The sequence below is a fragment of the Chlamydotis macqueenii genome, chromosome 3 (assembly GCF_036417535.1).
Source record: "Chlamydotis macqueenii isolate bChlMac1 chromosome 3, bChlMac1.mat, whole genome shotgun sequence".
NCBI classification, from domain to species: Eukaryota; Metazoa; Chordata; class Aves; order Otidiformes; family Otididae; genus Chlamydotis; species Chlamydotis macqueenii.
In genome coordinates, this window is record NC_141558.1 from 69093802 (window position 1) to 69121305 (window position 27504).

The following is a 27504-nucleotide window of genomic DNA, read 5'->3' on the forward strand; positions in this document are numbered from 1 at the left end:
TGGACATTAGAAATTCAAGATGATGTTTGCAGCTGGCTTTTGTTATTACTCTATTTTTCTAGATGGCAGAAAGAATGGACAGCTAAAATAATTTTTTTTTTTCCTCTTTTTAACTCTCATTGCGAATCTGCCAGCTCATTTTGGCAGCCTTACAGATTTACAGAGTGGTTTCCCCCAGCTATAAATTGTCTCAGCTATAAGGAAATATCATTTTTGTGATTACAGCATCAAACTATGACATAATATAGCTGTTTTCTATAGCCTTTTTTGTTATCTTCAGCAAGTTACTTCATTCTTTTATCCCTCAGTCTTCTACCTGTAAAATACAATATTATAATAGGCTTTTCTTTGTTATGCCTCACATATTAATGAATGTATTCCTGTATCACTTTCCTGCTTCACAGAAGTGCTGAAAGCACATGTTCATTAATATTCTTGAAGCGTGACAAAGAAAAGCCTATTATTGTAATATGCTTTGCTTTAAAACTTCAGTTAGAATAATAATGATAAACAACATTGGTTAGGCTTTGGCCATAAAATTTTTACATATTCAGACTCAAACTAATGAAGTAAAACTTTGATGTATTGTAATGTCTCTCTCCTATACTCATGGAAAAAAAAAAACCCTCCTAAAAATAATATTTCACATTGACCAAAATGGATCGTATCTCTTCATTGGCACATACATCATGCAGGAATCCAAGAATGGCTTTTTGCCTGCTATATCCTTAGCTGCTTGTTTCAATATCATATAGTCTTCTCATTCTCTCTATGTGTTTCCTTCAGTGAGGTGAACAGAAGCTTGAAATGGACAGTTATGAAACATCTTGCCCATAGGAGAAGCTTCTTCCTAACCTCATTAGTAATTGCTTGAGAAATGACCAGGAGCATGACAGGTTATATTTCCCTGCTATTATTTCTCCTAATAACTGTGGATGTTCTTATTACATTTCTAAATGACTGTTCTCAGAGATGGCTTGAACAGAAGGTATTTCATTTTATCAGGTTCAGATTGATTGCCTCGGTATTTCATTGAATATCTCCTTGTTCTTGCACTGTACAAAGCAGTAGATAGGAATCCCCAGTTTCTTTTCTTTATAGCATATTGTATCATACGTCCCCTGGTTTGTCTCCTTTGTCTTGATTTATTTGATTTCTTTATACAAAGGACTGTCCAGTCCCATTTTGGTCAGATGTTCCTAGAGCCCCAAGAAGTTAAACACACCATTCGGGCAATACTTCACTTATTTAAGAAAATAGTATGATACTTTCTAACACTACATATATTTATTGTTGTTTTCTTTCCTTGACTTTATTTCAATGTAATAGTTTTTGACTCAATGAGTTCGGTTTGTGTCTTTTTCTTTTTTTTTTGCTTCTATATCTGAGAAAGCAAGTGCAGTTAATGGAGAAAACCACTGCATTTCTGATAGTTTTAACAGCTGCAGGCAGTTCAATATTTTGAGTTGTTTTTTTTAATACTTTCAGTGTTTTCAGCAATATCATTGTAGAGATATTGGAGATAAAGAGGGAAGACTAGCAGCTCCAATATACATATTCTGTCCTTCTACTTTCTGTTCTTATTACAAAAAGCTATTAAAATGTTTGAGTGCCTGCACTGGATATCTAACACAGTTCTAAAAACTGACAAGTGCAAATTGGAAAGCAAAGTCCTATTAATACAGAGTTGTAGAGTGTCACTGAGCCATTAAATATTAAGTCTGGAATGCTCTGGGCCTTGCATAAATACAAGCAATAAAAGAAATGCCAATGAGAATCTTCCAACGTGTTCAGTCAATTAAAATGTATCTATTTGACTTTTATTTTCTTTGTAGACCACAGATGACATCCTGGTGGCCTCAGCCGAATGTCCTAGCGATGATGAGGACATTGATCCCTGTGAGCCGAGCTCAGGTGGGTTAGGTTAGTCAACTTTTTTATTACTTTCTTTTATTTCATTATTTGCATGCTCCAGTCCCCCAGAGTCCCATTTAACGGGACAGTCCTTTCTTACATAGCCGGGTGAAGTTGAATTGGGGCCTTTCTATGGATGGCAGTGTCAGGAGGCAGGGAGAGTTTGCTATACATTTTTCAAAGACAACGGATGGGAGCATGTTGGTAGTCATAATCTGAGCAAGGTTATAGCTTGACCAAGGGCCTGAGGCTGGACTGGGAAGGGCATTTGGGGGCCCTTGCAACTGTAGTGTTGTGAAAAAGAAGGGGCAACTTCATTTAGGAGAAAGATGTTGCAATTGCTTGTGCCTTAAGCATTTCCCCAAAATAACATAAAAGTACAATATTTAAAGTGTCATATTATGTCAGTAGTAGAAGCAGAGTTCCTTTTGAATTACTGTTTATAGTATTAAATACTGTATAGATGGTAAAAACTTGAAGACATAGAATTCAACATTCTCAAATTTCAAGTTGTTTTACATTATTTTTCCAAGCTTAGACTATTCAGAGTGTATGTTTCAGTTCTGATTAGAAATGAAAAATTTTGACATTCTAGTGTTTTCCATGGAACAAAAAATTTGTAACTTTTTGGCCATGTGTTTCCTACTGAATAATTTAGATTTGGTACTAATTTTTCTCTCTGATATAATTTCCCACTTCTTCATATTCAATTAAGTACTACATGCCTTCTCTAGAAATCCAAATGTTTAGCACAGATGTGAAAGGAATGCAAAAGTTCATAATAGTAATCTGAAGAATTATGTTACTCTATAACCTTTAAAAAAATCCCAGATGTTAAATGAACTACTTCTGCTTTCTTTGTTGACTTGGGTTAGCTTATACCTTTTTGAGTGAACAGCTTGTGATACCACATATGTCTCAGTTTTTCTTATTCAGTTGAATTCTGTGCTTTTGGGTAGCATGCCTACTGTCAGTTGGTTTAGATAATTTGGTAGTCTTCAGTACTTGTTATAATACTTAATAGTACAATAATTAAGACTAATTTGTTGTTAAATTTGTTGTAAAGCTAACATATTAAGTTTAAATATAAATCAATGACATTTGAGACTAGCTTGTATATTAATGCAAAACAAAACTAAGCCATCTTACTACAACATCCAAATCAGGGAGCAAGGAATATGTCTACATAGGCTTAAGACAAGTGCAATTTTGCTTCAAATGCAGATGCATGGTTCCTTTTTGAAGTCACATAGCCTAATACCCACATGCAAAAATTATTTATTTAAAGTAAAGACAGAGATATTTGTGACTTGTCTCAGTGTTTGATGGACCTGTAAGGTGGCATTAGAACTCTTCCAGAAACCAAGGTATTTATAGATTTGATGAGAAGCTATTGGAGTTGGTTTCTTTTGCTTTCCAATAAAAGGATTTCAGGGTGTTTTTCAAAATGCCATGAGATGGAATGATCATTCTTAAAACTCAGCAGCAACAGACACACCCACCTTACATATTTTTATATCTCTCAGGAAGACATTTAACTTGCAGAAGTCCCAGACATCATGAGCAAGATATTTAGGAATTGTGATAAGAATTCATTTTTAAAAGCTTGAAAATTAATTTTCAGGACATTTTTTTTCTACTCTTCCCTTCTCATTTTTGAATTCTTGACTTTAACAGGACAGTCTTGTCCAGTACGAGTCAATGCAGAAGTTCATATGGCTCTGAGCTCATCCATGCCAATTGCTCCCCTGCTTTAGTTAACTTGAGCAGTGCTGTTCAATAGGTAAATTGACATTTGTCTGCTGTAAGTGTGGGGAATTTTAATATATTTTTTAAAATTTTATAATTTAAAACCCAATACTTTATTACTTAATACTAAAAAATAATTCCCAAGCCCTCTTAGAATGCAGCTGTTGTATTAGAAATGTAATTGTATTGTCTCAGCCTTACAGCTTGCTGAAAGCCAATGCAATTTCAGAATAATTCTTCTCTACGGTTGTTTTGAACTTCAGAGCTGGGACTGCAATGCTCAGTAGTCATGGAGCCATGTACAGTCATTTAGCTGGTGGGTGCAGGAATGGGAGGGGTGAAATGAAGCTTTCTGACAGGATAACATTTCAGTCCAAACTATGGTCCATAAAAGGAACGTGAATGTTAGTCTTCCTGCGAAACCTTGCCATTAGGTCTGCATCCTGGTGTTTAGCTTTCCTATTTTAGCTTATCATTCATCACCCAGCTACACATCTCATTTTTGTTTATTTGAGAATGATTTTACTGTTTCATTTCTTGGATCCTAGCTGCTACTGCTTTTTAAAAAAGTACGGATTGGCACAGGAATTATGTTCTCCATAATCCCAATTGTCTGGATCATTTTATCTGTCATTCTTCACATCAAAATGTCACTTGTCCTCCCACTCTCAACTCTTAAAAGCTATTAATTTGCCTCCCTCTTCATTGGCCTTGTCCTTTTCTCATATTTGAAACAACGTGAACCAAAGGGGTTACTGAAGTCTTAACTTCTAGCATATCTGTCTCTCTCTAAGCTGTTTTACTCTGAGTCACTTAGTCTTATGAATAAGCTTTCTCCATAAATAGTCCTGTAGGCACTGCTCCATCTCAGTAATACTGCATTCTCCATGTGGATTTGAGATAGTCCTAACAGTAAGCTGGAACTTAATGGAGAAAAGCATAATATTGTTGACAGTGACTGATTAATGATTTTTTTATTTTCATTTGAGATAGGACGAGCAAAAAGATATGTCTCTCCATTTAAATTCTTCCCATGGCTTAGTTCAGCTTTTTCCCTGTAACCCTTGTAATAAACCAGAGTTCCTTCTACTCCTCCACATCCTCACTGATGCTAGTGGAGCTTATGTTTCTTAACAGATACTTTCAGGAGATAAAATATATGATTATTAGGACCATTTTGCTTTTATGTTTTCACTTCAGAGGCTGTAGCTTGAGATCCTGTTAGATTTCTTCTCTTGCTGCCTGATGGTCAGTCAGCAAAGGGATCTACCCTAGCACAAGAGATGATGCTCTCAGAGCTCTCAGGTCAACATTTTTCTAGCAAGAATACATTCAAGGGATGGCCAGAGCCCATTCAGTTTTATTGACACAGCCATAACTGTACGTTTACATGATGATTGCCCATAATATGCCTATTTCTAACCAAAGTTCTCAGCTCAGAATAGAGCCTGTTCAACAAACAGTTTGAATGTGGTAAACCTATATATCTTAGAAAATACTGATTAGCTAGATTTTACTAATAGCGATATTTATGCTTAAAATAGACCATCTTTTCCAAGATAAATATGTTTCAGTTTGAAGTGGCTAACATGTCTCGGTCTACCACCACCAGCATCGCTTTCTGTGCACCTGTCTTCTAAATAATAAATAGAAAGATGAAATTTGCAACAAATTTTGTATGGGACATAAAAACGTAGACCAGATTAGGAGCTGCTAAACAGCAATCTCATCAACTTGTCTGGAACATAAAGTCACAAAAATTATAATTGCAGATTTCATTGTGGTATACAAACTGCTAAATGTGCCATAATTGGATGAAGTCATAACAAATTTATTAGCATGCACAACTTAGTCAACATATTTTGTTTGTGTTATGTTTTGTATAGTAAGGCAACACATATTGCTTTCACAGTCTTTCCACATTCGCCTTACCTACTCTAAATACTAATAACAGCATGAGGAATGATGAAGATGATTATGATAATAATAATAATTATTATTATTATTTATGTTTTCTCAGTGTCGTGTCACAGATGAAATAATAAAGCGTTTTCATTTTGTAGACAACTTATGAAAAATGTTAGCGGAAACCTATCCAAAAAAAAAAGGGCCTGGGATGATTTACTGATTTTATGTGAAGAGTTATAAAACTGTGGGTGGACAAATTGCCATCCTGCACATGAAGATTGCTCTTCCAGCCTTTCCTAAGCTCTGTACAGAGCTCTGATCTCTGTGGAGTTTCAGTGAGCATTTGTGCTGCACAGCTTATTTGTTCCAGTTACACTGGGCTGGTATTTTATTTGCTAGCTATTATCTAGCTACTTCTGTAGCTATTGAAATGTTCCAAAACACAGAGGTCCAAACTGGGTCAAATGAAGTGAAATCATTCAGTTTGATGGCAGGGAAATCTAGACTGGGGAAAAATGCTTACAGTTTTTAACATACACACAAACAGTTATTCTTCTGGAAATTACAGTTAAATCCTTCTCAAACTCGGGACTTGACAAAGGTTTAAGTTAGAAATTAGGTTCAAAACCTCTCCTGGTGGCCCCAGCAGAAATGAGATGGACAGAAGTTTTAGCAGTCTTAAAGCCAGAATAGATGGTATTTCCTGGTATTGGAAGTTTCAGCAGAAGGCAGCTTTCAAAGTGAAAATACGGTTTTGTAGAAACAAGCTTTTTTCAGGTTCAAACAAGTGTTTTTCTACCAACAGAAGTTCATCAGCATTTCTCTGGCAGCTTTTGGCTTCCAATTCCCAGGACAGTTTTTGATTGGTATCAGATCTTGTCCTGTGCTTGTTCTGTAGGGAAACAGAACAGTCAGGACAGAGTTCAGTGGTGTATACCAACTGGTGGCATTAGTCACTTGTCTTGGCCCTCATTCTCAATTCTGAGGGAGAAATGGGGTCAGTTATTTTCCCATGCTATTAAGTAAGAACCAATAATAGCATGGATGCTTATGGACTGATCTTTGAGCATCTGTTGATTTTCCTACATCTTGGTCAGTCTCATTGCATTGCAGAAAACAGCTAGTGACAGTCAGAAATCTCAAAAACATCAGTATAGCCAAGAGAGAGCGAACAAGCCACTACTTAAGATGATTGTCACAGTTCAGTCACTGCTTTGGGGAAGGCTTTGTCCTATGAGCAGAACAGTATGGGGCTTTGCTTGCAAACTGCTTCCTGCGCGTGTACATCCCCTGCTGTGAGGTAACATGTATTGGATAGATGGAGATGGCTAGGAACCAACCATACATTCTGAAAAGCTTTATGATGGTTTCGGTTTGGTCCCAGATGAATATCTATTTTTCTAACAGGCAGAGCTGTGAAATACGCACTGCAAATGATTTATGCTCGTTATTAGAAGGTTTTTGCTCTTCTTTTCCTGTCACAAATTCCTGCACTGTATTCCTGGTGCATCTGGCAGCAAGATAACATTGCAGTAGGAGGTGAAGTGACTTCTATAATTTAGACATCACTGCAAGTGCCCTATTTAATGCACTTCATGGAATTCATTGTGTAAGGAGCTGAAACAAAGAAAAATAAAATTACAGCTAGTTCATAGGGCTACTGTGTTCATTATGGCTCGAGACATAAAGGGAATATTTGTGCCTCAGTCCAATTATCCTGCAGTTCTGCATGCATTTCCAGTAGTAGAAAGATTGCTGGGTTGCCTTGAATCAGTCTTTTAAAATGCTTAGCTGAAATACGTATAGACACATCTATATGAGCTGCTACAGGGTGAAAATTATGCTTTATTTACAAACTTTCCAAATGTTAGCACTTAGCATGTCTATACATAAAGGAACTGAGGGGCTTAAGATATAGATTAATTTTCCTGTAATTGAAGTTAAAATAGTTGCTATTCTTTTTTTTTTTTAATATAAATCATAAAGCCCTCCCAAAGCAACAGAAAGCAAATGTTGCATTTTTCTAAATTACTTTATTGTGAACTGAACCACTTCATTGTAAATAGACTGAGTTCTTTGTGTCTGTCACTGTGAATAATAATGTGGCATTTCTCCTTTGAATTTGATAAAAAATATTTTTTCATAAATTATCAGAGAAAACGAGGTTAAAATTGGTGATTGATCCATTGTACCAACACTGATCTCTAAGCCAGCCATGTCATTGAAACATGGGAATACTAAGTAGAACTGTAGCTTTCCAGCTAGTCCTGAGGATTTTCATACATTCCCAGAGTTGTGAGCAGCTGAAAACAATAGCATATGCTGAAAGGAAGGGTTTTATTTCACTCTAACAAATAATTTTTCAATAGTTTAGAGAATTCTGCCTCCTGAAATGCATTTAATTTTGGTGGTAGTAGTGGTGTTCACACTCTTAGACATCCTTTCTTTGTGTAACCTCAACTGGTACAGGGGATTTGTGACCAACACGAAATGATTTTTAAGTTTATCTTTTAAGCAGACTTTTAAGACAAAATGCAGCTGTTGTTAGCTAAACATGCCTTTTAAATGTGAGTGATTAAGTAGATACTCCTTGCTGAACATGCGTAATTCAAAGAGAGATTTAATACATAGCCTAGAGATGACAGGACAGGCTAATGCTTTCCAGCACATATTAATTGCGGTCACAGTGATAGGAACATATCAGAAAGCAGAATATGGATGGAAACCGGGGACCTGGCTTTTTTTCCTGAGCATAGTGGTTTTCTATCAATGTAATATCAGCAGCTCACTATGCTCTAATACTGGTAAGAAATATCGACATCAGGTTGCTATAAATCATACAAAGCTCTCTGTAAACTTGCACAAGACCTTCTCCACTGGTGCATAAATGATGAACTAATTTCCTTGTTTGTGAACTTTGAGAATGCATTCATATTCCACTCATATTCTTGCTAAAGTTGGACATTCTCACTTTTGTAATGTGTCTAAGAATGACAAACATTCATTATGTAGATACTGGGGTTATTATTTTTATGGCAGTACCTAAAGCTCTACTTCATGCTTCAGACGTATGCAGACAACATGAAAAGACAGTTCTTGTTCAGAGAAATTTATGAAGTGACACTTATTAGTTGTTATTATATGTAACAACAGAACTTCTGTTACATGTTCAGTGGTTTGGACATCTCCACAGCATAGAAAAAAAAACATATGTTTTTAGTAGTTTGAAGAAATTAACTCATTTTATAAACAATAATTCAATAAAAATGGGCACATTACTTAATGCTTTTGAAGCAGCGGCCCATGAAAGAAGCCTCTGTTATTTTCCTTTCTTTTGAAGATGTAAAACACTGCTTGTGACTCAGTTGTGAAGATATTTGCAGGCAAAGCTGAAGCACATGATCCTGCTGTGATACCAGGACTGAGATGTGAATCTAGAGAAGCAAACCAGGCACTCCACATCACTCATTCACAAACGCATGTGGACCATATGTGTCATACCCGCTCACTTCAGTGGAACTCCCTAGATTTTTCACTGCTTGTCTGGATCGTGGACAATAGAAGGGCCATGAATACCGTGTCCTTTTATTCAGGTGTAGAAGTGATACTTTAGTCAATCAGAGGCAAGTGTACAACCCCTGCATGAGATAATGTGGGTGAGAGGAAGTGAATGGAGAGCAGGATAGAACTAAAGGGTCGCAGTTCTGTGGGCAAGGTTGGAGGACGGCAGAAGTCTGCTCTCATTCAGCAGACACCAAGGTGGAGGAATATGGTGGTGTTGCATTGTTGAGGCTATTTGTGTAAAATCACTTGTCTCACAATCCATTTAATTTTCATTCTCTCTTGTTTTCTCTCTCCCTCCTCACAAGTATAGGCATATGCTCTTGAGGGCTTACCTTCCTGACTTTCTCTAGGAAACTTTGCAGGAAACACTTGCCTGCATATAAGCAGTTGCTTGACCTATTATTTTTGCTACTGCTAGATAAAGAACCTGCCTGACAGACTATTCCAGCATTAAACAGAGAGCGAGATATGTCCATAATGACTTCAAACAAAAAGAAATAAAGCTAACAAAGTACAACTAGTGAATAAGGTATTACATAGACCTTAAAGAATTAATTGACTGCTAATACAGTGGCTTTTCAAACGTTCAAAAAAAAATGAAATTGGATCTATGACTGTGCTCTCTTAAACAAAGAGTCCTGATTTTCAAGTCTGGCAGTCAAGATTTTCAGTAATACAACTAATTAAGCCCCAGTTTCTCTGTATGTATCCCTAATATGTGAAAATATCTTCTAGGCAGTTCTAAATCTTTTGTGATTCTCAGTTGTTAGCCATGGAAATAAAGATGTGTGTGCTTTGACAGCCTTCACTATGAGACATTTTCACCATTTTCAAAAAAAGGTGAAGATCTTTTTAATATGGAATAAATAGTCACTTAATTGAAGAACAGGGTGTAAAATTCCCAAAATACATATATATGTGTGTGTGTATGGTTTTGAACGGTCATGAAGGATTTTTTATGTATATTTCAATACATAAACTACATTGTTCATTTAGATGCTAATAATCTTTCTTTCTTTCCTTCTTCCTTTTTTAAAATACCGAGTCAGATCTTATTTGTTATGTGGCTCATGCTGATCATGCCAGTTGAAGTTTTCTGAACTCTACCAGGGAACAATCTCTGTTTTGTCTTCTAAAGTATGGTCTTTCCAATTTGGGATAAAAGCATGATACACGAGTAAAGTGCAATAAAACTAGCACTGACCTGTCCTAATCTGCGTCCAGAGAGAGGAATGAGGTTTTCAGGTTATTTTGTAAACATTAGATTTACTGAAACCAATTAAATAAAGCCAAATAAAGATTACATGGACTCTCAAAACATTTTCTATAGATGGATTTTATACACTAACATTTGTTGAAAAATGCAGAAAATAAGTAAATTAGTAATTGCAAAACTGAGGTTTTCAGAAACAGTTAAGTAATTTGCTGACTTGAGTGAGACTTTTCTCTGATTTAATAAAGAATTTTGGAAAGGCAGAGGGATTTGCTTGCGCAAGGGTGAAGTAAATAGCTAATCAAATCCGGAACAGGTTCTATTAATTTTCATAGCAATCTGCTTAACAATCCTAAGTTAAAGTGTATAAGCCAAAAATTTGGCCTTTTAAGTCGAGCTTACACTTAGAATCAGGACTGCACATAGATTGTTGACATAAATAAATGAGTTGTTACAGTTTGTTTGAAATTAGATGATGATGTGCTACAGGTGGCTTGATTAAGGCAGGCCCATTGTGTTCCTTGAGATACACTTCATTCTGCTTTAATTTGCTACATCTAGTGCATGTATTTTCTTGCATACTGTGTTATGGACACTAGCAAACTGAAATGTCACTTTGAAATTCATATGCATTGAATTTGCCTCTTTTCTTTTGTGGGAAAAAAAAACCCTTTTCCTCAGGATTATTTATCACATTTGTTTTTATGGACATGGTAGAAGGAAGATAATATTTTGCAAAGGCATGAAATGTTTATAGCCAAAATACCACCCTGAATTAACATCGCATTGCTCAACTTCTACGCCAAGGCTTTCTCAGACGAAATTTGAACAATGTAATGTTAAATAGAGTCCTTAGAATTCTACAGGAAATGTACTTTACCTGTGCTACCATTTGGAGGAAGGCTCAAAGAAAAGACAGAAATCTGAGGCAGACAGCCCTAGCAAACAGGGAAAATACAGTTTTGCTACAGAAGAGGGAAGGTGGCTGCACTGCATGCAAGGCACAGGGCAGAGGCCAGTGCTTTGCCTCTTCAAGTTAAATGACACAGGACACTGTCTATTCCAGCGCTCTTTTGCAGCTCAGTTTCTCTGCATTCAAACGGGGGAATTACAGGTGTGTAAGGAAACCATTGTGCTTCTAACTAACTATTTTCAATACCTGATAAATTAAATTAATATGGTGTTGCAAAGTAGTTGGTATATGCCAGCTGCAGCTTACCAGCTAATTGCCATGTTAACAGACTGCTGGCAGCAAACAGGGCTGCTTAGCCTGCTGCCAGGTAAGGGAGATTAGGGCAAGTGGTAAACTTTTTGCTGGTGTTTTCTGGCAATCAGTACAGTGTGAATTTTTATTATCTTTTGCATGCCTAGTAGTAGGACCCTGGCTGCTAATTTTCAGCTACTTGCTAACACCTAATTTAAACCTCGATGGAAACAGGGTTTTTTTTTAGTGTGTGACTAGTCATTTGACAGCCTGCAAAGTAGCCGTCGAATGCTGACAAGTTTGAGAACTAGGTATTCTCTATGGATATTGCTCATAAATGGAAGCAGGGAAAATTCAAGGCAAAAGTAACCTGTAATGAGAATGCATGTACCTGAAATAGTCTAACCTTAGGCTATCTCCTTCTAACTATATACAGACTTGAGTGAAACCTTATTCTGCCATGTTGACATGCTATTCTGGCCCATAGGTTTCAAAACTGCCACTTCACCTGAGGTTAAGAGCTGTAGTCCAGATTTGGGACTTTGACAGTTTAAATGTAAGCTGGCTTAAACAGTAGATTCTGATCTAGATACAGCACATGTTGTGAACATACTCTTTTAAAAAGTTACAGAAAAGTTACAGATAAATAAAAAGAAGATGAAAGAAGTAAGAACATGAGAATCATATTCCAGAATGAGACAAAGCTTTATAGATATCTCAGTGTTTTTCCTTGTGCTAACATCAGAGACACCAGTATTGTTTTATATGTGAATATGATGAGAGAAACAAAGAAAAACAAGATGGACTTATTAATCTTAATAATTTTATCATGAGAAAAAGAACATTAATTACATCAAGTGTAATTGATATCAATCCTAAAGTACATTTATCTTTCTCTTCCCACCCCCCTAGAGAAGCGTATAAGGTCTTGGCAATAATATGATTCAGGCTGAACAAGTGTAGCTATATCTGCAAGTTGTTTCTGAGTCTTTATTTAGCAGGTATAGTTTGATATTTATAGTGGTCACATTTCCCGTGTGTGTGCATCTGTATTCTCGATGTCTTGAAAGCCTGGCTCCTTCTTTTCCCAGGCACATTATCAACTTTGTCAGTAATGGATCTGACTCGATGACAGTATTTAGAGCAAACTGAATGCAGTGTGCTTTCAGATCCAGCATTCAAGCCATATATATAATGTTTGTGGCACAGACATTTATCTCTTCATGTAGTAGCTGTTCAGTGAAGGAAGACAGTCAGGGAATCACCCACAGTTGCAAAGATGAACGCAGGTGTCTTCACCTCCAGCTCATTTCATAAGAAAAATCATTCCTTGCTCTGCAGGCCAAGCCATCAGATTCCTTACTCTTTACAGTTACATTTTGCTGTTCCCTTGCAGAAAACTGGTTCCTAGATTGGGTGTTTTGGGTTTTGAATTTGGGTTTTTTTTTTTCATGTTTTTAATGAGATTATAATGACAAAAATAGTAAACAATGAAACCTTGGTCCTGCGAATCTCAGTGGCAGAGCTTTCACTACATTCAGTGAGGCCCAAATGTCACTGACGCTAACACTGTAAGTTTCTGGTACAACAAAACCAGGCTTACAGTTAGCTGCCACCAAAATTTTATGTTTCCAGTATCCCTGTCCTTTTCTTGCCATGACACTGGTGTTCATCTGAGTCTTCAGGGATCTAGAGCTGCAGGCAACTAACTAAGCAAAAGATACTGGTTTAGCTGTCTCAACAGTTCCCCACAATTGCAGCAGCTTAGCTCTAGCTAGGAAACATGCTATCAGTAGCGTAATATTTTATTTTTGTCTTCCTTATGTTATCTTATTTGCAAAAGCATTTAATTTTTTTCCCATTTAGGAATACTTCAATTTAAAATCTAGACCACCCACTGACTGCTGATCAGTCAAAATTTCTGAAGCAAAGTAACAAATTACTGAAGATTTCCCAGAACACACATAAAGATAGGATAAATTACTCCATGTAGAAAAAAAGAAGCAGAGGTGCAAAGGTGAATGACAAATGTAGAAGTGGGGAGAGGTAGGACTGACAGTTGAACTGCTAGAAGGAGAAAGGGTCCATATTGGGAGATGAGAAATACTAAAAGAGGATCAATACAACTGAAATTGTTAAAATATATTAATAAAGAGAGTAAGAGCACAGGGATGAAGACTGCGAAAAACATTAAGTGATACATTGGTTTACATTTTCCATTTTGGCTAAAATTAAATTTAGTTTTGTGGAAAATGTTTTCACAAAAGCTTCTTATTAAACTGTTTGAAATATTCCCCTCACCTCTACAGAGCATATTAACTTATAAAACCCGTTGATTTGGCATGCTCTATCAATTGGCACTGTGCTACCAACTAACCTATCTCCCTTTAGACTTACATTGGCATTTAAAGAAAATTGAGACAACAACCCTCCCACCTATCAACCACAGGGGGAAAAAAAAAAAAGTTACTTGCAAAACCTGCAGTCCTAGGGAGTTGGTAGGATTTGTAAAGATTTGAAGTCAATATATGGAAAATCATTGCACTTGGAAATAAACACTATATTCTGTGCAGAGTCAGTGTCTAGCTTCTTAGCAAAACAACCTTTTTAGCTGTGGATGGTGTTTCATTTCAAGATAGCAAATGTAGCTACTGTGCTCATAAGCAACACACTTCTCTACCAGATCAGGGTGTTGTGTGTGCAGGTCTCAGCTTCTGTTCTCTTTGAATCGTGATGCCATTATGATCAAGGAGCACAGAGTGTGTTCTTGGCAACACACCTAGTTTGTGGTACCTCTCTCACGTGGATTAGATTGTGGCTTTGGATGTAGACTGTTCCAAGCCTTATAGAAGTTTGTCACTGAGCTGTACCAGCCAGATGTGGAACCACTTCATACTACTTCTGTCCCATGACAGTTCAGTCATTGGTGGACAGCCCCTAGGGAGCCAGATCTTGCCTCCCCTCGAGAGCCACTTGAGGCTCAGTAGGAAAGGAACAGGCTGAGATACCCCTGTGTTCAGATCAGGGTGGGTTTGAGCTTAGTTTCTTGCAAAAGTTTACAGCAGATCCTCATCCTGGTTTTGCAGTTGGACTGCATCTATCCCACTGGTTCAGCAGAGGAGGCACTGAGATTTGTTTTTCAGACATATTTGTTGTAATGAGACATTGAAATTGCAGTGAGCTCAGAAACCAGTTCACCAGAATCCAACAATGCTACAGAAAGTCGACCACAAACAGGTCTACAATGATAGCACACAGAGTGAAAATTAGTATGTGTCCTGTAAATAATTGCCTTCATGCCTCACTGCAAATGCAGTAGTTAAACATTCTTGTCTTGTGAGTAATTTCCTATTCACAGTTTGTGGGAAGGCGTAAATGTAAAGAAAACAGGTTTGGGGTCCTTTTGTTGAGTTTTATGTTTTGTTTTTAAGTCTGCTAATTTCAATTCACAAACACCATGGGAGCCTGCAATTCCAATTTTCTTTTCACAGTATTAATGAAAACTGGGCACTGAAAATAGTCGGATTTTTTCGTTTAAATTTTAAACCACTTAAAAATACAGTCAAGAATAATAACGTTCTAATCCATTATTACACAATGTAAAACTGTGCTCAATTACTATTATTTCATGCAAAGTTTTTCGTAAGTGGTAGAAGAGGCTTTTAGAAATCAGTCTCTTCTAAGCTGGTCTTCGAGGCAATTCAAAAAGGCTGGTTGTATGCTGTTCAGAGGAAGAGTTATGCATCAGAGAAGTTGCTTTAAGAAGAGATCATTGCACCACAAGATGACTTCTGTTTCCTCTCACTGTTATGGCATGGTCTGAGCAGTCTTTATAATTTTCTCTTGTTCCTAATCAAACAATCTTCAATATATTATAGATTGTTTCAGGATTTTGGGGGGATGATGTTTTTTTCTTAAAAATTGGGGTAATTTTTCTGACATTTAATCTTAACATTCACCTATAAGGTATTTAGCTTTTCATTTACAATAAGAAATTTTATCTGAGATGAAGTCAGTGTCTTTTTGATAGTGCAAATATTAACAGAGACTGCAACCAAGTAGCAGACAAGGTTATCCATAGACATACCTCTGCTGCTGTGCCAGGAGCCAATGACTGTGGCTGGTTGGACCAAGATGCTGGGAAGAAAACTACAGCCTGTGTTTCACAAAGAGTTGGGAAGGAAAAAGCAAGATTTCTGTAGCTTTATAATCTTCAGTTGGTCTCCACTGAGATAATCTGTTGTCTCTTGCAATAGTTCCTGTCTTGCAGGAGAAAAAAAAAACCAGGTAAATTCCCTTCTGATACTCCAGTCTTAGTCAAGTAAACGTCCTACTTAAATAGAAGGCAGCTGTTTCAGCAGTGTTAATGGATTTCAGAAGAAGTTTAGACTGGCTTTTTCCCAGTGCCCTTTTCTTCCCTGTCTCAGAATCGGACACTTGCTTTACCATGTGCTCCATTAGCCTTTCCTACCTAAAATGCTTGCAGACAAACCCCTGTGCTTTGTAAAACTTTCCTCATATTTCCTCCTCCTTCATTTGTCTTGAGGTGCCCTGCTAGGTTAAAAGCATATTTTAATGTAAATGGAAGAAAAATAGCAAGAAGTAATTTCCCTTGCTGAACTGCTCCTTTTACTAAAGTCCAAACAAATGTAACAACAGATGCTTTGCAAAGTTTAAATAACATCAATGTAGTGGTTGAATATTCCTCAGACAGATGGGATAAATGAGATAATTGTGAAAACATTCTTAAAAAATAAAAGGATACCATCAGGTGAAAGGCAGGAGTTTAGGTAATATTGAAAAATATTCCTTACATGGTTTTTTAGGTTGCAATGTTAAAAGAATGTTTTCCTCTGAGCAAGCTGCTAAGTGTCATTTAGTAGACATTAATTGTAGAGTTAGTTAATGGCATTTGGTCCAAATGCCATTTTAGAGAAAAAGAGCAGCTGTTACTCCGTCAAATATTGACAGAATTTATTCAGTTGCTTCTATTATTTCTTAGACGAAAATTAATTTCCTGAAATCATATACAGTAAGATAAGACTGTCTCATTTTCGTTCACTGTGGAAATGCTCAGGAGTCTTTATTCTGCAACAAGGCATCGTCTGTTGAAAAACAATAAATGACACCCTATGTATAAAAAAAAAAATCCATTTTCTACAATAGGTACAAGGAAGAAACAGGATCTAAAACAGACACTGGCTACTTTGAGACAGACCACATTTCTTAGTAGGGTGGCATCTACCCTGAAATGAGAAAAATAATCTTAAGAGCCTTCTGAAGTGAAACTTCAAGATCTCTTGTATAGTCATAGAAAACGCCAATTGTACCAACTCATAACATCTAAAAACTTTCAGATGGGATAAAAAAAAAGTTAAAATATTATTTGACACAAATGACCCTTTTCTTGAGTCTTACCATGGTGCCTCTGTTCTTTCAGCCACGTAAAATGTCACCTTATTTAAACTTATGTGAGTTAATTGCCAGGAAGTGATGTTTCAACACAAAGAACACAAATAGCCGATAAATAAATGATGAGTAATACCAAGGTGGGGAGGGAACTTAGTTCTTTTGGGGGTTTGTGGCTTTTTTTTCTGTGTTTTATCATTCATAGGCCAATTGTAAATTGTAGCTGGTGTCTGCTTTTAATTCTGGTTGCCCAAACTTCTTGCAATTTTTTTGACCAGTGTTGATAGTTTGAGTGGCATTACTTTTAACGTAGCATCCTTAAAATAATCAATTTCCTATTATATCTTTAGAGTGCAAAAAAAAAAGTTACTATAGGGCATAATGTGCTTTCGTGCACCTTGATCAAGACACTTTTCTAATACACTTCAATAAAATGCTAGTTATAGGCAAGGGCTGATAAAGCTAACATTATAAATATATTGTAAAAGTAGTGTTTAATAATACTTTTAGTTAACATTTATATTTTACTGACTGCATTTTTAGCCATGCATAATGATTTAAAATACGGTTTCTATAAGCCAGCCTGGATGCTTAATGAGAGTGTTCTGCACTGCTCAGTGGGAAACTCTGGTTCATGCACTGCTTTTTCTTGCTCCTGAGCTCAGCCAAAGCTGGCAGTGCTGAGGTCTCTCAGAAGTCTGGAATTGCTGGTATAATCAGAGTAATATTGCATAGACCTAGGTCACTTCATTTTTGTCCATGACACTTGCTGAGTTACAGAAGAAGATCCATCTCAGCTATTTCCACTTAAAGCAATCCTATACAAAGATCTGCCTCTCCTGCAAAATGCAATAGAGAAAGGAGATAATGGGAAACACATAAGCATTGTGTGTGCTGTAAGCATTTAACCTAGAAATTCCTCCTGGAATTAGGCTTTCATTTAGCATGGCTGTGCAAGGGGATAAAATGTGCCAGACAGCACAACAGTTCCTATCAACACGATTTTACAGTCTCAAGACATAGGTCAGTTCAGTCCATATCACAACTGAAGAGATCGGAGTCTGGCCTGAGAGGTGGGTTCTTAGAAGGCTGAGCCCTTGCTCTGTGCAATTTGAGAGGTTTTTTTCTGGGCATAAAGTGTCGCTTGAAGGAATGTCTGGTGTTGGCATCAATGGTGAAAAGAGGGAATGGGAGAAGTTGAGTGAAAAAGTGCTCTAAAGTGTAGCCATATTCAAGGAAGACTCTCTGAATTAGAAAAGAGAAGGTAGGGTTGGATAGCTCTCTAAAAGTAAATATAATTAATTTGGAAAAAAAAAGAAACAAAAATATTAGAAGGAAAGGAGAAATTGAGAAGCTTGCTGAGAGAAGTCTAAAGGAGAGCTGAGAATACTTTATTTGTAGCCGACTTATTGTCTGCTGTCCTTTATTATTAGGGGGAATTTTGTTTTTTTTCTTCTTTTCTCTTTGGTAGTCTGTCTTATCATAACTGTCTCCTCAGTAGGTACTATTGTGTCACTTTTGGTTCTTTAAAGAAAGCAAGAAAGAGAGAGGCAGGGAGTGGGAGAGGGAGATCCTTTCCTCCCAGATGTTCGTGTGCTGACATTTAAATTGCAGCATGCCTGTTATTCCAGATTATTTAGGCATTCTTTGCTTAATAACAACATTTGGAGAAATTACAGTTTTGAAGTCTAAAATGAGATTTTTCCTTGCTGTCCTTTTCCTTGTTTAAAAGCCTGTTTACTTGCACTGACAGACAGGAATGGGCTGCAAACCTAAATGTTTTTGAACTGGTAGAGTAGGGTACATTGATAGGCAGTTCTGACCTAGTGAGTGCAATTAGAAAGATGCATGTTTGTAGCAGGTAGATATGACTAACTCCTCAATGTGCAAACTCAATAATAACCTCTCCCTTATTTCATTATCTACCTACAGCAAATCCTACCAGGGCAGGAGGAGGAAGGGAGTACCCTGGCTCGTCCGAGGTGATTCGTGAATCCAGCAGCACAACAGGCATGGTAGTTGGAATCGTGGCAGCAGCGGCGCTGTGTATCCTCATTCTCCTGTATGCTATGTACAAGTACAGGAATCGAGACGAAGGATCGTATCACGTAGATGAGAGTCGAAACTACATCAGTAACTCAGCACAATCCAATGGGGCTGTGATCAAGGAAAAACAGCCCAACAGCGCTAAAAGTTCCAACAAAAACAAGAAAAATAAGGATAAGGAGTACTATGTCTGATCTCAACATCTAAAAGAACGCTTGTATAGAAATAGTCTTCATTTTATCTGAGACATAATACAAACTTATTTACTTTACTTTTTATGAAGCACATTCAAAAATAAACAAACAAAAAGACAGGGAATGCAATCAGAAAGGAAAGACTGTTTTTAAAAACAAGCATTTAATGCTCTTGTTTTTCAGAAACAGGAGCTGATAAATTCCCTAACATCCACAGTGTTTTCATTTACTCTGCCTGTCTTTATGTTGCTGGAACATTTCTGAAAGACAATGATGACACCACGCATTCATAAAGCAAGGAGTATTACTACAACATCAAGGCACAATATGAAACAAAACAAATTTTAAAAAAAAACAAAACAGGAAAAAAAAGAAAAAAGAAGCTACCTATGATTCTGGATTTAGCCAAAGTGCTAGCGCTTTCTTGAGAAGTAAGTTAGTCTTATTGTCAGAGAAGACTGTCATTATATATGGTGACTCAACATGCAAACATAAAGAGTTTGCCGTCTGGTGCAGTGAAGCAGTGATTGGAAACTTGCATTTGAAACAAAGTGCTGGCTTTTCTGAAGACTTATGTAGAAATACTTTCAAAAAGCCCCTTTCTGGTTGTGAGGAAAATAGTACGGAGGCCTTATTTTCAAAAACAAAAACAAAAATCTGGAATATAAGGCACATTTCCACAAAAAAAAAAAAAAAAAAAAACAAACAAGAGGGCATAGATGCAATCATTGGGAAATTTTCATGCACGCTTAATATGTTATTACATATGTTTATATAAAAACACATCTATATGTGCTTTCTGGACTGTGATAAGTGATGTTTTATAGCCTGTTGTATAGAAAATGCAAACTATATCTGCTCTTCAGCCATTTTTGGTAAACTCAATGTTATAAGTGTTGCTAGGTATAGAGAGTTTTATGACATCTGGAGCAACAGACATACTTCAATTTTTTTGCAGCCATTATAAATTGTCCCAGACTTCTTCCCCTTCATTTTTTTTTTTTTTAAATTTTTAATTTACAGTGTAGTGGTTATACCAAGGGGGATGTGTATGAATGTATATAAGAGTTAGCTAATTTTTTTCTTACCTGTACAGCCTCTATTCTGTTGCAATTAAGTTTTAGTAGTTTGTATGAAAGAAGTGGACTAGAAAGCAAAAATATATCTCTACTGTAGTTTGTCTTCTCCCTCCTATCCCCATCTCTTGCTCCTGAGATGCATCAATGAAGTTGATCAGAATGGCCAGTTTTCCTAGAAATACACATTCATTAATCAGCTAAATATTTAGTGACTTAAACTGGCCTTTGGCTTCCAGTCAAAGCTTCACTCTTGGAGAGCATGGTTTGCCTTACAGAAACCTTGTTCTTAAGAAATTACGAGAATGATGAGTTTCTTGAGAATTTTAGGAAGTATCATATAGTGTTTCTTTGGCATTCAGTTAGATGAACAACAGCTTTGGGTGGTAAAAGATACTAAAAAGACCTATTTTAATTATCCAGGCTGATTCTACTGCAGAATTTACCCCTTTCTCCAAAAAGGAAATAATCTTGATGTGCACGATAATATTTTTCAATGGTGGGAATTTTGACATATGAAAAAGTATCTTTAGCTAAGTTGATTGTGTAGTATTGCAAGACATCATAACCAGACAAATATAAGTTCATCATGTTTTAAAGTAACACATAGCTTTTCTTTCATATATAAACATTAATGCATTTTAGTTAAACATATTAAATATAATGCTCTAATTTACATGTTAAGATTTTTTTTCTAGTATTATTTCATTAGGTTCACAGCAATAAATCATGGTGTAACATTTTATTTACATGGAAGTTCAAAGGGAATACATTAGATAGAAAGAGGGTAGATGAATAGAAATCAACCAAATCATTGGAAGGCCTCCCGGGAGGGATATAGATGTTCACACTTTTACAGACAGGAAGGAGGAATTTAAAATCAGCTTTAAACAGCAGGCACAAAACATTTTGTTGTGTGTTATTCACTGTAGCTGATAAAGAAGGCTGGAAACTGGTACAGCTATCTATCTGGGAGTCAGAGCACTTTAAGAATACATGTAGCTGACATGAAAACAGCTCAAGGTTGCCAACCACATCAATATGTGTCATGTTGCATTTGTAGAACAATTTTTTATTTTCATTAACATTTACACAAAAATGAGAATAGGTTCACAAAATCCATCTGATGTTCACTTCGTAGATTGTTATGTACCTGTGGCATTCATGATTTCTCCCACCTTTACAAGACAGCTGTACTCAGGGAATGGCAGGGTCAGGTATACTGGAGGTCATTGTTGGAAGCAAGAGACTTCAGCTGGAGGGGGGAAAGAAGAAGCTGAAAGCCAGGTGGTGTTCAGAATTCAGTGATTAAAGATATGTAGAAGAACAAGAATAATCTGATGACAGGAGATTAGACATGACGGAATATGGTTTGGGTGAGATGAAATGGTCTTTTCTGCTTGGTATTGATTGTATTATTGAAATAGCATGGTCAGGTCAACTTCCAGGCAGTTAGGTAGATTAATCTTAAACTAAATCCATACATCAAGGAAAAAAAAGATCTGCTACTACTATAAAAAGAAAACACAATTTTAACACTGTTTCTGAAGGTTCTCCTTATTCCTCTTTAATTTCATAATTTAACAAAAAACAAATATGGATGTATCAGAAGTGCCAGCAAGTGGATTTAAAATTCTTTTTTGTTTAAAAACAGCAGCAACAACAACAAACAGACATAAACCAACTACCTAACATAAAATTGGATCCTTTCTCTATAATAACCTAATTTGTTTGACTGAGATGGCTTCATTTCTATGACTGTATTGTGTTGCCTTTTTTAACAAAACACTAAATAACGTGTGAAACTTTCAACCCTAAGACATTGAAGAGAGGCCCAATGCCCCTAACCTTATAGTGCTTTCTGTGATAGATATTTACGATTTTTTTATTTGTTGCAAGGCCAATTTATTCATTATTGGAAATGCTAAGCAAGTGGAATTTACTGTTTTGTTAATAAAAAATGTTTCTTAATACAAATGCTGGCTTGTTTCTTCTCTTGCCCTTAGATATGGAGTATCTGTTCATCTTAAAGGAGTGAAAAAAAAAAAGTGGTAAATTTGTGTGAAGTTACAGGCATTGACATCAGGGAAAAGTGACCTCAGAGCTCTTTGCACACTTATGTGAGAACCTTCTACAAGTCTTGTGTTCGGCTGGCCCAGTCAGAAAAGCACAAATTACATGAATACATTGTTTGTTTTTGCATAGAATTACTGAATTTGAAATTTTTAGCTTTTATTTAAAAAAAAAAATCAAGAAATTAAAACTTGATGCTCTCTGCCCCCTCCCACCCGGAATGAAAAAAGAATTCCCTTTGTTTTCCACTACTGTTTTTCTTTTTTTCTGGTGAAAAGAAGATGGCAGAAGGTAAGGTAATGGGATGAAAAGTTCAAACTGAAAATATTATCTCTTGACTAGAAGATGGTTTAAAAAATAATGGAAAAAAATGAACATATTTCAGGTCCTTAAAAACATTGCTAAATAATAATTACAAAATTTCAACCGGAGCTAATCCATTATGCAAGTACATTCCTATTTAGCATGGCATTTAAATTCATGGCTAACTTCAAGCAAATATCTAATCCTATTGATTTAAGCAAGTGTCTAAAGTTGCCTAAATGTACTGCTGAATGGGGATGGAGTTAAGCTTTTGGATCTAAACTCCAAATAGAATTTAAGTATGTATCATCTTTAATCACATCAGTAGCTTCTTTGACTTCAATAGGATTTATTCATCCGCTTAATTAGGTATAAACTGAAGTATTTTAGATAATTTAAGTTTGGAAATATCGGGAGAAAACAGCCCCTATCTTCCATTGGTATAAAAGTTTATAGTAAAATTTACATTCTAAGCTGCTTTATAGTAGGATTAGTACGTGTGTGTGTGTTTTTAAATAAACACCAAAGATTCAATTTAGGAAAATGCTTTATACACATTTAAAGGAGTTACAACAATAGTGATTTTTGTTCTACCACAAAAACCCCACTTTTAATTATACACTTTTAAATTCTACACTGTCTCTGTTATTTTTTTTTCTTACATCTATACTATAATTTCCCTTTCACCAAAATACTAATGGCTTCTCAGTACCTGCATCTTCCATCATCAGCCAGCTGCTTTAAATGGTGGCCTCCATAATCAATCATCACTTAAAAAACTTCATAAGATGAGGAAAAAAAGAGAAAGAACTAAACAAACTCTCCAAATTCAGCTTAGAAGAAGAGAAACAGAGCACACATGTAGGCTGTAAATGACAACTGTGTTTGTTAATTCCTCTAGTATGACTTCTTTGTAGTTCAACAAAACAGTTTTAAATTGGGTATCTAGCTATGATTTTTATATTGAGTACAGAAATTTGCTTCTAAGTTCAGTACAGTCCTGTTTAGAGGTGCTTGGAAGCACCGTGCTGGGGTAAGCCAGATTTGTCACTACAATTTTATTTGCAATAAAGTCTATTTGCTTTATTTTAAAACTCTCACTTTGTTAAAGTCTGTAAGTATTTCAGCATTAAAATGTTTCTGGCCCTCTTGGGAGTGGGGAGAAAGAGAAATCCACATTGCACTTAAATCAATTTATGAATTGATGAATGCTGGGGGATGATAAAATTCTTGCCTGCCAGCCTCTTATTTGTCTGGATGGTCTAGTCCTCCTTTGGTTGGTCATTGGTCTCCATGAAACCAGGACATACCCTGTGGGTTAAGCTTCGAGCTAGAAATTCCAGAAAAGGAAAAAAAAAACTACTCAGTGATAGAGGCCTACACAGTTTTGTGAGGTGCAGGTTCAGAACTCACCCAGTCCTCTACCCACTAACTTTTTGTTCAGAACAAGTAGATTTCCATATGACAGTGCTCCTCCAGTGGGGTTGAATTGTGGTAGACTTTGGCTATTTTTTAAAGAAAAAAATATGGTGACATAAGGGGTAGAGATATTTCAAAGAGCATGGGATTCTCAAGGAGTAAATTGCCTTTAAAGAGAGTAATTTCATGCCAACATACACTTCAGAGGTTTAAAAATCCAGGCCAGTAATCCTCAATAACATCCTTTTGGTAAACAATAAAGACATTAGCTCGTTTGTCAGCGAGCTCAGGAACCGGCAACACGGCTATCAAAATGTGACCGCGTCAGTCTGGTCACAGCAAATAACACAGGAAAATAGAATTTGAACAGCCAAAAATAACCACTGGTGCATTGGTCGGATTTTTATGAGTGAGCCCAGTTACAAGCCAGTAAGCGTTTATTGGATGAAAAATAGCAAAATACTTCTATTAGTCATAGTTTGGGATGCAGCAGACACGGCTTGCGTGGCTGCATCAGCTTTTTCAGGCTTGGGTGCCCGGTTGCTGTTAAGGCACCCTCCAGCTGAGGGGACTGGGCAAGTTTTACACAAACTGCTGCTGCACACCAGCTTATCAGCTGTTTCCAGATAAATCTTCCTTTTCACCTTTGAAATTAAAATACATTTTCTGCAAAAAGTACAGCAGGTTACTTCATGAGACTAATTAAGTGGCTCCCAAAACATGTCGCAGCACAGGCAACACCGTATGAAACAGAAACCAGGCTCGGTGGCTAGGAGCTGGCTGCGTGGTTGCGGGTTTGGGGGAGAAACCTTCATTCTGCTCAGGAGAGTGCTGGCCTCAGGCACAGTGGCTGAACACAGTCCAGAAATGGGAGGTCCCAGCTCACACTGGCAGTGGCCCCTGGCTACAGCACACACCTGAGCTTGGCAGCGGATTTCTGCTCCCTGTGTACAGCGATGGTGGCCGAGGGCAGGGTGGGGTGCACAGGGAAACCCTGTATGCCAGGACAGGTTCAGCTTGTACTCTAGTGAAGGATAGCAAGGGCCAAGATGTGAGGAAGGGCTTATAATCCATAGTGTTGTCCCCAAAGGGCTGCCCTTGTTTTCACTCCCACTAGGCCCTGAATTTATAGTCTGCCAAAATGGCAGGTCAGCACATTTTCAAGTCCACAGCAAGCAGAGGACAATGGGCAGTGTCCAGCTGGTGGTAGTTGGATGTGGTCCCCTCTGGCCAATGCTTGAGACAAGGCTGTTGATGCATGAGCATCTCTCTTTTTCTTTTCTTTTTTTTTTTTTCCTCTGAGCTCCTACAGCTGTGGTAGGGCTGAGGCCTTCAGACTGCAGTACTACGGTGTTTCGGGAACCAGTACAACCCCCTGAGGACAGGCAGGTGTGAGGAGGGAAGACATGAGGGCTGTGCCACTCCCCACTGGCCTGGTGTGACTACAGAAATGGGGGAAAATTCAGCTGCAAGAGTCTCACAACCAGGACTGGATGGGGAAACATAGAACAGTTTGGGTTGGAAGGGACCTTCAAAGGTCATCTAGTCCAACCCCCCTGCAAGGAACAGGGACACTTTCAACCAGATCAGGTTGCTCAGAGCCCTGTCCAACCTGGCCTTGAATGTTTCCAGGGATGGGGCATCCACCACCTCTCTGGGCAACCTGTTCCAGTGTTCCACCACCCTCATTGTAAACATTTTTTTCCTGATGTTTAGTGTGAATCTACCCTCTTTAAATTTAAAACTGTTACCCCTTATGCTATTGCAACTTGCCACAGGGCTGGTGGTTCAGCAAAGCTGGAGCAGGTCCAGGTTTTCCTTAGCTGACAAAGCCATCAAAGAAAAAAAAAAAAAATAGGGTTCTCAAAAAGGCGGTGGCATAAACAGTTTAGCAATTCAGTTAGGAAGTAGTTTACTGTTTCTTTACAGCTTTACTTGCCTATGTTTCACACCAGAGAGGAGACCCCCAGGCCTCCCGGGCCTGGGGAAGGAGGCCAGGCAGCAGAAGCATCCCAGAGGCATTAAACTCACCCTACAGCAATACAGGTATCCCTAATTTTCTGGAACGCTGGATCTCAAAGATTTGAACCAGCAAATTGACTGAGTGTGAGATCCAGCAGCATGCCTTGTTAAACCATAGGGAGAGGGACAAGCTTCAGTATAAGGAGATGTAAAAATATTAAAGAAGAAAATAACACAGACACCACTCACCCCCCTCAGCTCCCCTGGAAAATCCCACCTCACCTGCCACCATCTGCTATTCAGCTTTTCAGGCTGACAGATGGGTTTTATCCCTTGCTGATTACAGATAGAGAGGTAGCAGGCATGTTACATCTGCCTGTCAGTCCCACCTGGCAGAAGGGTTGCCCTGCTAGCCAGGGCAGAGCTTGCTGTAGTTACCAGGCCCTTCACACCACCTGTGAGCTAATTGTAGAAAGATTTTCCTCTAAATTTAGAGGAAACCAATGCAAAGCAAGGAGTCACATCAGGGCAGAATTTAAAGGCCAGAGCTGCATCCTTCTCTGCACTCTGGGTTTTTACTGCCTTCCATTGGATTTATTGTGGGGTGGTTCAGTAGCCCAAAGTACAGGACAAGAAGAGGTGCCCAGCAAATCCCCATACAGTAAGCAGAAGAATTTCAGATAATTAATTTATTTAAATCTTGGTTTGTTAATGGGTGGTGGTTGGGAAAGGTGAGTTTATGCTCAGCTTTCCTGAAGGCTAAGTTTGTTTGGGAGCTCATTTATACTTGTCTGCAGGCTCTTTTTAGGGAAGTCTTTCAAAATGCTGATAGCACAAGTATAACAGTCATTACTTAGACCAATTTCTCATCTATTTTAATAACTTTATCTAAGGAAGGATTGCAGGATTTGGCTCAAAGTTAAGGCCGTGTCTGCACCAGCAAATGTGGCTCAGTAGGAGTAAATTTACAGGGCAAAGCAGTTGGTGCTGAGGACCTGACCTCCACATTGCATTTCAGGATTTTCTTTGAACCAGTTGTAGTCTGGTCTCACAGACTGAGTGCCAATTAGTGGTTAGGTGGCATTAGGTGTGCTCATGCAGCTCATGTTATTTAATCTGGAAAGTGTCCAGTTCCTTCATGCAGAGTGCTCTGTGAAGTTAATTGAAGTGTAGTAAGTGAGAACAGCTGGAGTTGCTTCAGAACTGCACTCCTGATCTTAAATGAAACTTTCCTGTTGAAAGAGTATTTGTCCATTTCTATATGCCAATGTGCTTGTAACAATTCATTATAGTAAAACTAGGGTATTCTTAATATGAAGTGTCCAGCCCCAAATGAAAATTGCTGCTACATATTAAGGCCTTCCTGATATTTTTACAGGACTTGGTGTCTTTGCAATTCTGGCCCTCATCTTCCTTTTTAACCACCATCCCCCATTTCCTAACATCCCCTCTACCCTTTTCTTTGAGCCT

At 37.5% G+C, this 27504-nt stretch overlaps 1 protein-coding gene across 24 annotated transcripts in view; it reads left to right on the forward strand.

Annotated features, from left to right (window-relative positions):
* NRXN1 (neurexin 1) overlaps positions 1–23750 on the forward strand; it is a 747071-nt gene extending 723321 nt beyond the window's left edge. For 14 of the 24 annotated variants that reach the window (XM_086743374.1, XM_086743383.1, XM_086743379.1 and 11 more), the window contains 2 exons: positions 1836–1923; positions 18894–23750. In XM_086743374.1, coding sequence (XP_086599500.1) covers positions 1836–1923; positions 18894–19201 — 396 coding nt within the window. In that variant the 3' untranslated portion in view covers positions 19202–23750. The remainder of the gene's footprint in view (positions 1–1835; positions 1924–18893) is intronic. The other 10 variants (XM_086743376.1, XM_086743384.1, XM_086743387.1 and 7 more) reach the window with 1 other exon arrangement.
* The last annotated feature ends 3754 nt before the right edge of the window (positions 23751–27504 follow it).